Raw genomic sequence first — 12,432 nt, 5'->3', positions numbered from 1 at the left:
CCGGGCTGGGGATTTGAACCTGCCACCTTAGGTGTATGTGGCTGGCGCCTTAGCCGGGTGAGCTATATGCGCCTAGCCAGAACATTATTTTCAAAAGAAGTTCAAAGCACAGTAAGCGTATTCTTTTTTTTACTCACACTTTTCTATTTGTGGGTGAGGACACAGATTTGAGGTCTGGTTCCAACACCAGCACTAGGTGATCTCTGGCCAGTTTTTAACCTTCCTGAGATTCAGTTTTCATGTCTACAAGTTGGAAATAACATCAAAGGGCTGTGATGAGGACTGTCATCTTGGGCTAGTTATTTAATGTTTCTTGCTTCAACTTCCTCACCTATAAAGTTGAGGTTTGGTACCTGTCAAAATTGGGTTTTGTTGTGAGGATTAATAAACATGAATATATGGAAATTGCTTATGACAGAAATGATCTAACATAACAGCAGCCTAGAAAATATGGCCTAAAGTTATTACTGCCAGCCTCACAGTTGTTAATGAGAAATAGATGGAGATGATGCACATATGTGCAAAGGACGGAGGTATGTAGACCTTCATGTTTAACAAACTGTTGGACAGTCATATGTGGGTGATTATTGTGCTATTTAGACTGGCTCTGAATTAGAAAGATCCTAGTACCGAAGAAATGGCTTTATACTTTACTGGTAAGTGTGTTAATGTGGGGCCCAGTACACTGATGATGTGGTTTTAGAAAGATCCCCTTGGATGGAGAAGTCCCTGGAAGAAAATGAAGGGTAGAAAAGAACAAGCTCACCAGTCCAGAGTTAGGAAAACTTTTTCCATTTTAATACTAGACTTTAAAGGATTGAGATGCAAGCTTTTTATGCAATTACATCCAATGTTAAAATTGGTAATACATAATTTACAAAGATTAACATCAAAACAATCATCTATTTAGATATGCTTCTGTAAAAAGGAAATATATTAGCAGCATTTGTGTTTTCCGCAATCACACGGCCTACAGACATGCAGACTAGCTCTGTACCTATGTGCAGTGATGTAGTGCTTTGCCGCGCACTTCAAACACCGAAACCCGCCTGGCAGCTGGGGGTTTCTTTTTATTTTGTTATTATAAAATAACCGAAAAATAAAAAAAGGCATTAATTTCTACACCAGTAAGAAAAACAAGTTTTTGCACTTACCTAACATTTGATTGTCTAAAAAACATTTCAGTTTTTAGTCTTTCAACAAAAGAAAGATAAAATGACAGAGCGTAGTGTCTTTTGCTTCTGTTCTCGCATTTTACAAAGTTTTTTTTCTTTTTCAACTTTTTTAAAATTTTAGTGTTTAACACTATAAAGGAAACATTGAATTTTAATCTCTTTCTTGTCATTTTCTTGCTTTTGACTAAAAGGAGACCCACAAAGTGCCCCTAGTCCCCCCTCCCTCCCACCCACTCCCTGCAATGAAAAACAAAAGAAACCAGACAGGTCTGGACATGCGATCTCTCCCCTCCACATGTTTGAGTACTTTATACCCGGGTCTCTTAGTAATGTACAGTGCTTCTCTACAGTAAGAAAATACTCCAAACTATTTTCTTAATTCTCTTTTTTCTTTAATAAAATATTTATTTTGCTTTTTCTCTGCTGAAGGGGATCACTGGCATCCCCTCTCTCTTTTGTTTTGTTTTTTCCTCAAGAATGACAAAGGAGAAAAAGAAAAAAAGATTCAGTGGAATGGAAGGTGGTCAGTAACTCTACCCAAACGAGTCGGAGCATCGTCATCATGAGGGGAAATGTACAATTAGGACAGCATTGGTCCAATGTTAGAAAAGAGTAATGGGACATGTTTACTATTGTATTGCTTACCAATCACGCGGCAGATATATATATATATATATATACACACACACACACACACACATATATATATATATACACTCACAACTTGGCACATTTAAAAACCATCTTTTATAAGAACATCTAAAACATATATGCATATGTATGTCTGAGGAGACAACAAAGCAAAGCTTTTTAAATTTTATTTTTTAAAGAGACAGTATAGACTGGTGACTTCAGGTCAAGAGAACAGGAAGGAGACACCCTGGATACACCTGATGATGAAGTCACTTGGGAGGGGGGATGGTGGTTGGGTTGAGAGGTGAAAAGAGCACACTGTCTCTTTAAGAAATGGACACTGAAAACTGTACAATTAAAACAAGAGTAGTGTTTTCAATTGATAATCTACACTCACAACAAATACTCTGATAGGTGAATACTGCTGAACAGTTTATGTTATGTAGTGACTTGTTAGTGGGGAGAGTTTAGAGTTCTAGTTATGTACGTTTTAAAATGACTTTATTTTCAACTGAGTCTCCATTTGCACAGCATGGCAGACACACAAGGACCACAGCACATCAAAAACAGTGTGTGTGCTGGCGGGGGCCTGGCTTTCTCATTAGAAAAAAAAATGTCCAACAGGTTATAAAGAGTAAAACAAAAATAATTACAAGAAGTACTGTGCCCTTCTGACCCCATAGGGGCTTTCTCTATCCTATGATTCCATTTTGGGGAGTACAGGTAGGGAGGGGGCAGCAGTGACAAGTGCTTTGAGCTGTCAACTTATGTTTTACTCTACCTGATTGGGCAAAAAAGGAGAGAGAAACTTTACTGGTCAGGGATCTGGCAAGAGGGCCCGGTACTGTTTCTGTCACAGGTCTCTGGAGCAGCTCTTAGAGCCAACAGTACAGTTGGGGTAGGAGTGGGGGGTCCCAGCCCTGTCCTTTTAGACTTTTGAGTTACACCTGGGAATAGAAAGCAGCCTCTCAGCAGTGCCTGTGGGATCTGAGGATGACACAGGAAAACCCGAGCTTTGGGGAGGAGCAAGTACTATGAAGTACCAACAGTGCTGGTCATCCCCAGTGTGGTCCTCCCTCCCTCTCTATGTTATTAACTCTTCAGGTGAAGCAATGGAAAGGAAAATTAAACCGAACTGTCTTGGACAGATCCCCTTTCTCTTCCTCTCCACTAGCTCCAGGGTGTAGTAAGTACCTAATGTCAACAACAAGACTCCCTTCCCCGTGTCTGGACGGATCCTTCGCACCCATCTACACCACAGAGCAGGAGGCAGGACTGATTAGCTCCACTGGATCCCAGATGCCTTAGGTTCTCATTCTTTTAGGATCACTTCCGAAAGCTGTTTTCTGGGATAAACAAAGTACGTCTTCGAAGTTTCCTGCCTGATCCTTCCTCCAGCAAGTAGGTCACATCAATGGCTGAAAACAAAACCAAAGAGGCTCATCAAATACCACTCTCCCCTCCTTATTCCAGATTTGAGATCTAAAGAGAACACAGAAACTTAGTAAATTATTTTCTGACCTATAAGCAATTTAGGACCTTCTCTAATCCTAGATGAAAAAGGTGGTTTTTGGGTGGTGCCTGTGGCTCAGTGAGTAGGGCGCCAGCCCCACATACTGAGGGTGGCAGGTTCGAACCCAGCCCCGGCCAAACTGCAACAAAAAAAAACTGGGCGTTGTGGCAGGTGCCTGTAGTCCCAGCTACTTGGGAGGCTGAGGCAAAAGAATCACCTAAGTCCAGGAGTTGGAGGTTGCTGTGAGCTGTGACACCATGACACTCTACTGAGGGCAATAAAGTGAGACTCTGTCTAAGAAAAAAAAAAGGTGGTTTTCTAGAGGAGGGCATTTCAAGAGTTTCTTTCCCAAGATATACTCGTATTTTGCCATGTATAATACACACCCATGTTTTGGGCCCAAACTTTTAGGAGAATGTCCCTTGACAAAATGGCTGGCTCTTGGCCAGGAGAGATACATCTGGGGAGGGCTAACACTCTTCCCTTGTAAACACACCACACGGCTGGCACTGGGAGCTTTCAGGCCATTTGAACCACTGCAGCTAGTAGGTCTGCACAAGGATCCTGGTTTCCTCCATATGGCCAGGCTTTGGACCTCTGAGGGCCATAGCCCTGCTACCTCCCCCCATCCATTGTGGCACTCTGAGGAGGCCACTCAGCCACTCCCACTGGTCCCAGATCCTCCTTGGCTGGAGCCCTGTGTGCCCAGTGGATCCAGGCAGGAGGGCTGGGCAGCCCTCCTTCTAAGCTGTACCACTCATAGTATATAATACACATCCTATTTTCCCTTCAAAAATGTGAACAAAAAAGTATGCATTATATGTGGCAAAATATAACACCACAACGCCTGGCTATTTTTAAGAGATGCCATCTTACTCTTGCTCAGGCTAGTCCTGAACTCACGAGTTCAAGCGATTTGCCCACCTTGGCTCCCAGAGTGCTAAGATTATAGGAGTGAGCCACTACGCCCAGCCCTTATTTACCATTTATTTTAGACACTAGATATAAGTCTGATTTTTCATACCATTTTTTCCAGGGATTTTTTCAAGGAGATTGAGCAAAATCTGGTTGAGTCGTTCCCTTTGGTTATGCCGTCGTTCGTCAGGGGTACAAGCTGATTTGAGTTCCTGACTACTTTCTTCTGTTTTTTTTTCACCCCCACTGACATCAGCAGTGGCCCCTTCCCGTTCTGGCTCCTCCAGGTGAGGCATCTCATTGGCTGCTTGCTCTTGACTGGCTAGAACCTCTTCAATCAAGGGTAGAGCATCATCCTCCTGGACCAGATCTTTCAGGGGTGGTTTTGAGCGCTCAGACTTCCAGGATGATCTGCCAGAAGGACAGGTGAATTTAGGGCAAGCCTCAACGGAACAGAGTATGGAAATGAAGGGCAGAGGTCTCAGGATGGCTTGAGGTCATAGAGTTTAGCTGTCAGCCTTGGCTTGAGGTAAGAAACTTGGCTCCAATCTTTACTGGACAAATAAATACATTTCTTTGAAAATTAATTTGTAAAATTCAACTTTTATTCTTTCCCTAAGGCAGCAGGTTGCGACCCACAGGAACTGTATTAAAGTGCTGTGTCATTAGGAAGGTTGAGAACCACTGCTCTAAGGAATCCGAAGCACAAATGAGATAGCAATCTATAAAATATAATAGAGTTGAGCAGTGCCTGTGTCTCAGTGAGTAGGGCGCCAGCCCCATATGTTGAGGGTGGCGGGTTCAAACCCGGCCCCGGCCAAACTGCAACCAAAAAAATAGCTGGGCGTTGTGGCGGGTGCCTGTAGTCCTAGCTACTTGGGAGGCTGAAGCAAGAGAATTGCCTAAGCCCAGGAGTTGGAGGTTACTGTGAGCTGTGTGACACCATGGCACTCTATGGAGGGCGATAAAGCAAGACTCTGTCTCTACAAAATAATAATAGGGTTGGTAAAATAACTGCTCTGTAGGGTGGTGCCTGTCGCTCAGTAAGTAGGGCACCGGCCTCAGCCAAACTGTAACAAAAAAAGTTGTGGTGGGCGCCTGTAGTCCCAGCTACTCAGGAGGCTGAGGCAAGAGAACCGCCTAAGTCCAGGAGTTGGAGGTTGCTGTGAGTTGTGATGCCACAGCACTCTACTGGGGTTAATAAGTGAAACTGTCTCAAAAACAACAACAAAAAACCATGCTCTGTATGGAGAAGCACTGCACAGCTCACAATAGTACAGTTACAATATACGTACTTTATTTATATGAGACAGTCTTGCTCTGTCCCCCTGGCTTGAGTGCAGGGGCATCATTGTAGCTCACTATAACCTCAAATTCCTGGGCTCAAGCAATTCTCCTGTCTCAGCCCCCTGAGAAGGAAGCTGGGACTACAGGTGGCCCCCACAATGCCTAATTTTTCTATTTTTAGTAGAGATGGGGGTTTCTCTCTTGCTTAGGCTGGTCTCTGACTCCTGATCTCTGGGATTGAGTGCTGTGGTGTCATAGCTCACAGTAACCTCAAACTCTTGGGCTAACATGATCCTCTTGACTCAGCCTCCTGAGTAGCTGGGATTATAGGCGCCTACCAGAACACCCAGCTATTTTTTTGCTTTTTAGAGATGAGGTCTTGCTCTAGGTCAGGCTGGCCTTGAAGTCATGAGCTCAGGCAACCCACCTGCCTCAACCTCCCAGAGTGCTAGGATTATAGGTGTGAACCCGGTATAAATATTTAAATAGAGCTTTTTACTTTTCCTGAATTTCTTTTATATATCAATAGCATTTTTTTCTCTAATGGTTCAGTTGTTATCCCCCTACTCAATAAGTAAAGAAATTGAAAGAAAGACTTCTCCATGAATATCTCTCTTTGTCCAAAAAGAAAAAACAAACAAACAAACAAAAATTATGAACACAAACTGCACAGCCAAACCCGTTCACTTCTGGCTACACATGTTCCTTGACAGAGGCATCAAGAGCTAAATATGCCTTGAGGCAAGAGGGAATGATTATAGACATGGAAAAAGAATTTTCTGAGTTGTTCTCAGTTCTGTTGTAAATCTTTTCTTTCTCTATCTCTATTCTCTCTCAGCCTCCCTGTTCCTGCACTACAGTCCCATAATGGGACTCTATCTGCATAGTATTGGCACCACACTGGGTTACTCTGCAGAAAATACCCAATCCTAGTGGTGGAGTTGAGCGAGTAGTTCCTTGTTCTCTTGTTCCTTTCAAGCTCTTGGTCAATCCCTTAGGATCCTTATATCCCCCATGGGACTCACCGCCCTCCGTTCCTCTTGTAGTTGTCTGGAACATAATGAGGCTGCAGAGAAGAAAAGAAAGAGGTAAGCAGATTGTAGAAGCTGGCAAAGCTAGCTCTGGTCTGGCGCCAGTCAGGGTAAGAGATGAAGGGCTAAAGCCCTTATAAATTGGATGACTATGTTTTAAGGTCAGAAGATTAGTACTTTTATCAATGGGCCACAGTGGTTTCTAGCATTTTTGTAATTCTAGAATGGCAATAAAAGAGAGAAGCTTACAATTTTCTCTACCTCATTTCACTTTATAAAACACACTCATGTGCTGCCTGATGACAGGATGTTTTCTGAGAGACGCATCACCAGGCAGTCTCACCGTGTGAACATGGCACAGTGCACCTGCACACACTGGGATGGTGTGGCCTGCTGTCCCCAGGCTACAAGCCTGCACAGCATGTCATATACTGAATACTGTAGGCGACTGTCATCCCATGGTTAAGTATTCTGAGAAAAGGTAACAAATGCAGCATGCTACGGTGTTACGATGTTTATGCTGACAGTGATTTTTCAGCTCCATTACAATCTTGTGGGACTGCCACTGTGTACATGGCTGCTGAAGCATCATTATGGGCACATGCCTGCAGTTAAGGCTGGAGCTGCAAAGCCCATGAGTGAGCTGCTGACTGAACAAGCAGGACCAAGTAAGTCTAGATGCGAAGAGAAGACCTGCTGGTAGGAAGAGAGAATGTAAGATTCTTTGGAAAAAATCCAAAAAATAATAATAGAAAAAATAGGAATGTAAAGATTTGCTTTGCTTTATGGTTAGATTATCTCTAAAGCATTCTAGGGTGACAGCTATGAATTTTGACAGGCTTATTAAGAAAAGATTAAAAAATGGGTCAGGTGCAGTGGCTCAGGCATGTAATCCCAGAACTCTGGGAGGTCCAGGTGGGTGGATTACTTGAGCTCATGAGTTCAAGGCTAGCCTGAGCAAGAGTGAGACCCTGTCTTTAAAAATAGCTCAGTGCCTGTGGCTCAAAGAAGTAGGGCGCTGGCCCCATATGCCACATGCCAGAGGTGGTGGGTTCAAACCCAGCCCTGGCCAAAAAAAAACTGCAAAAAAAAAAAAAAATAGCTCAGCGCCTGTAGCACAGTGATTATGGTGCCAGCCACATACACTGAAGTTGGTGGGTTTGAACCCAGCCTGGGCCAGCTAAAATAATGACAACTGCAACAAAAAATAACCGGGTGTCGTGGCGGGCGCCTGTAGTCCCAGCTACTTGGGAGGCTGAGGCAAGAGGATCACTTGTGACCAAGAGTTTGAGGTTGCTGTGAGCTGTGACACCACAGCACTCTACTAAGGGTGACATAGTGGACCTCTGTCTCAAAAAAAAAAAAAAAAAAAGGTGGCACCTATAACTCAGTGGGTAGGGTGCCAGCCACATATACCCAGGCTGGTGGGTTCAAACCTGCCTGGGGGTTGCTAAAACAACAATGATAACTGTAACAAAAAAAATTGCAGGGTGCTGTGACAGGCACCTGTAAGTCTCAGCCATTGGGAGGCTGAGGTAAGAGAATCACTTCAGCCCCAGAGTTTGTGGTTGCTGTGAGCTATGTCACAATGGCACTCTACCCAGGGCAACAGCTTGAGACTCTGCCTAAAAAAAAAAAAACAAAACAAAACCCAAAAAGCTCATGAGGCACTCAGCTGGGGTTTCATCACAACAAACAAAAAATCCAGTCGATGACCAAAATATGGAAAGATGACTGACATAAAATAATTGGCATATGTGCTCAATAATTTGAAAGAAAAAGTACACAGAACAAAGACTGAAAATGAAAATGCTGACCAGATGTTGTGGCTCATGCCTATAATCCTAACACTCTGGGAAGCCGAAGCAGGATGATCACTTGATTTCTCTTTTTTTTTTTTGGGAGACAGTCTTACTTTGTCATCCTTGATACAGTGCATGGCGTCATAGCTCACAGCAACCTCAAACTCTTGGGCTCAAGCAATCCTCTTTCTCAGTTTTTCATTTTTAGTAGAGATGCAGTCTCACTCTTGCTCAGGCTGATCTCGAACATGTGAACTTAAGTGATCCACCCACTGTGGGCTCACAGGGTGCTAGGATTATAGGCATGAGCCACTAAGCCTAGCCAGGAAGATCACTTGAGACCTGTAATTGGAGACCAGCCTGAGCAAGAGCGAGACCATCGTCTCTACTAAAAATAGAAAAATTAGCTGGGTGTTGTGGCACATGCCTGTAATCCCAGCTACTGAAAAAGCTGAGGCAGGAGGATTGCTTGAGCCCAGGAATTTGTCATTGTATTCTAGCCCAGGTGACAGGAAAACTCTGTCTCAAAAAACAAGCCGGGCAGGGTGGGTCACATGTCTCTAATCCTAGCACTCTGGGAGGCTGAGGTGGGTAGATTGCTTGAGCTCAGGAGTTTCAGACCAGCCTGAGCAAGAGTGAGACCCCATCTCTACTAAAAATAGAAAAACTAGCCAGGCTGAAGCATGGGGGAGAGAGAGAGAGTGAGAGTCTTTTGTCTCAACAACAAAAAAAAGTTAACAATAGTTAATTTCTGGGTAGTAGAATAGTATACAATTTTATTCTTTTTAATGCTTATATACTTTTCAAATTTTATATATAATGATCATATCTTATACTTTTAAATGCAGGTATAAAAAGAAAAATCACTAAATTATTTTCACCAAAGATTCTTTACAGTTCTAGCCATTCTTTCCACTTCTTTTTTTTTTTTTTTGAGATAGGGTCTCACTTTGTTGCCCTTGGTAGAGTGCTATAGCATCATAGCTCACAATAACTTCAAAGTCTTGGGCTTAAGCGATCCTCTTGCCTTAGCCTCTCAGGTAGCTGGGACTATAGGAGCCTGCCACAATGCCCCACTATTTTAGAGATGGTGTCTTGCTTTTTGCTCAGGCTGGCCTTTAACTCCCAAGCTCAAGTAATCCCTCTCAAAGTGCTGGGATTACAGGTGTGAGCCATTGTGACAGGTCCATTCTTTCTACTTCTTAAAATTCTGAGTGTGAATGAAAACAAAACCAAACCCTACAAATGTGGGGCAACAACAAAGATTAAAGAGAGGTGAGAGAAAAAAGGAAAACCTGACTACAGGGTAACAGTGTTAACAGCCATTTCCCAAGACAGCCCCACAAGCCTGCATGAAGAAAAACATTCGTGCTGTTTAAAGGTCCTCAATAGAGATGGAGATTTTCTGTCTAAGAAGGAATAGGATAAAGACCCAGAAAGCCACTTTAAGATTCTCACTTTGAATTTCATGCATGAATCAGACTGTCTTAACAGTATTATTATGAAAGGAAGACTTACTGAGAAATCTCTTTTCGGAGCAAGCTTCTTGGGGAAGTGATCAAAAGCATAGGGTTTGGTGCAGACAGGATAGCGATTCCGATGGATTTTATAAAACAGGTGTGCTGACTTGTCAAGCCGGTAATCACAGATGTACACATCTTGTTCCTTCACCCCTTTGGGTCTCCCTGTGAATCCAAAAGCTGTTGAAGAATCCTGTTTCCCCTTCCCTCCCTTGCTCAGAGACCACCATGAACACCATTGGGAGAGTTGCTAGACCCTTAGGAAGAGAACAATGGAACTCTTTGGAAAGGCAGAACTGAGTATTTGGTGATTGCAGAAGAAAGGAGAGATCCCAGGCACTAGTGCCAACAAAGGAAAAAAGAAACCTAAGAATGGAATGGCACATTATAGTATGGAAAGAAACCAGAAATGTAGGTTTGAGTGCTATAGGGATTTGTGAGGGAATATTTTGAGAGAAACACAAAGCAGATTATGCTGAAGCTATGAGAAAAGAATGGAGATAAAACATGAGGAAAATATATTTGTAAACAAACAACTTTTTTTTTTGTACTTTTTGGCTGGGGCTGGGTTTGAACCTGCCACCTCTGGCATATGGGGCCGGCGCCCTACTCCTTTGAGCTGCAAGAGCCACCCCAACTTTTTTTTTTGGACAGTCTCATTTTGTCACCCTTGGTAGAATGCTGTGGTGTTACAGTTCACAGCAGCCTCAAACTCTTTGGCTTAAGCAATTCTCTTGCCTCAGCCTCCCAAGTAGCTGGAACTACAGGTGCCTGCCACATTGCCCGGCTATTTTTTAGTTGTAGTTGTCATTGTTCGGCAGGCCTCGGCCGGATTCGAACCCACCAGCTCTGGTGTATGTGGCTGGTTTCTTAGCCGCTTGAGCTACAGGCACTGAGCCTGCCCCGCTATTTTTTTGTTGCAGGTTGGCCAGGCCAGGTTCGAGCCCATCACCCTTGGTATATGGGGCCTGGCCCCCTACTCACTGAGCCATAGGTGCAGCCCAACAAACAACTTTTAACTAGGAAAAGGAAGAGACAATAGTGCCACAGAGCTACAAGCAGTTTGTCAGTTTTGGAATGAAACTATGTGCTATGATGTCATAGCTCACAGCAACCTCCAACTCTTGGGCTTGAGCGATCCTCTTGCCTCAGTTTTTCTATTTTTAGTAGGGATGGGGTCTTGCTCTGGCTGAGGCTGGTCTCGAACTGCTGAGCTCAAACAATCCACCCACCTCGGCCTCCCAGAGTACTTAGGATATTAAATGAATTTTTAAACAGAGAATGAACATTTATTAAGTATTAAGCACAAGAAAAAAATATAGTATAGGGTGTTATAGTGGCTCATGCCTGTAATCCTAGCACCTTGGAGGCTGAGTCGGGAGAATTAATTAAGCTCATGAGTTCGAGACCATCCTGAGCATGAATGAGAACAGTCTCTACTAAAAACAGAAAAGCTAGCTGGGCTTTGTGGTGGGTGCCTGTAGTACCAGGTACTCAGGAAGCTGAGGCAGGAAGATCTCTTCAGCTTAGGAGTTTGAGGTTCATGTGACCTATGAGACCAAGGCACTCTAGCCTGGGGAACAGAGTGAGACTTTGTCTCAAGGAAAAAAAAAAAAAAAGGACAAAAAAAAGATTAAAAAAAAAAAACCCAGGAAAAAAAAAGGACAGCTTTCTGAAGTTTCACAGAATGGGTGGCAATGAACAGAGGCTCAATGAACAAGGAATCTAAGGTTACTTTTAAACTCACCCAGATAACTTACCTTTACAGTATGTATAAAGGTCTAACACACAGCAGGTTCCCACTACAGCCTCTAAGGGAATGATCTCATACAGTGGCACCCGAAACAGTTCATTATGATAGAACCGACGGGATGGAGAGTGGTGTGTTTCATGAGGGCGGAAATAATGGTGACCAAAGGCAAACCGTTCTTCTCTAAAAAAAGGAAAAGCAGGAAGTGAGAGGTTTAGCTGATTAGCAAAACCTTAGTGACTAGTCAGCTGTGCTGGTGGGGAAGAGCTGGAAGGAGATAGGATCTCAGCACATACTTTTCATTCTTCCAAAGCTTCTCAATTCGGAAGATGTCAAGTTTATCTCGGTTAATGTGAGATAACAATCGATAGGACTGACGGACTGGGTGGCCATCGGGGGTGCGCCGACTGTCCCTCATCAGATACACACAATCACCTGGGAAGGCAGAAAACACAGAATAAAGTAAAAATGATTCCTGTATGAATTCTGTTAGGCATCCATGTATCAGATCCAAGTCTGTGTAGAAAGAACTCATAATCTAATACAACAGAAATGCAGAGAGCTAGAATCATCAGTATAATGGTGATGACGATTAATTTAGGATGATGGCAAGAGCACAAGGGAGGGCTTCCATTCCCGAGCCTTCCCATGTCTCATGTGTCTTCTTTAGTCTTAAAATGAATTTTTGTTTTTTTTTTTAAAAGACAGAGTCTCATTTTGTTACCCTTGGTAGAACGCTGTGGTGTCACAGCTCACAACAACCTCAAACTCTTGGGGTCTTGCTCTGGCTGAGGCTGGTCTCGAAC

At 43.4% G+C, this 12,432-nt stretch overlaps 1 protein-coding gene across 3 annotated transcripts in view; it reads right to left on the bottom strand.

Moving 5' to 3' along the window:
• Positions 1-769: 769 nt before the first annotated feature.
• The window catches only part of ASH1L (ASH1 like histone lysine methyltransferase), a 217,777-nt gene continuing 206,114 nt past the window's right edge, over positions 770-12,432 (bottom strand). For 2 of the 3 annotated variants that reach the window (XM_012808600.2, XM_023516469.1), the window contains exons 23-28: positions 11,923-12,061; positions 11,637-11,809; positions 9,875-10,041; positions 6,549-6,589; positions 4,346-4,647; positions 770-3,226 (exon numbers count right to left, since the gene is read on the bottom strand). In XM_012808600.2, coding sequence (XP_012664054.1) covers positions 3,135-3,226; positions 4,346-4,647; positions 6,549-6,589; positions 9,875-10,041; positions 11,637-11,809; positions 11,923-12,061 — 914 coding nt within the window. In that variant the 3' untranslated portion in view covers positions 770-3,134. The remainder of the gene's footprint in view (positions 3,227-4,345; positions 4,648-6,548; positions 6,590-9,874; positions 10,042-11,636; positions 11,810-11,922; positions 12,062-12,432) is intronic. The other variant, XM_023516470.1, reaches the window with a different exon arrangement.

This window comes from Otolemur garnettii, unplaced genomic scaffold, assembly GCF_000181295.1.
Source record: "Otolemur garnettii isolate 467f Iridium unplaced genomic scaffold, OtoGar3 scaffold00091, whole genome shotgun sequence".
Taxonomy (NCBI): Eukaryota; Metazoa; Chordata; class Mammalia; order Primates; family Galagidae; genus Otolemur; species Otolemur garnettii.
The sequence above is the reverse complement of the archived record's forward strand: the minus strand, read 5'-3'. Positions and strand labels throughout refer to the sequence as shown.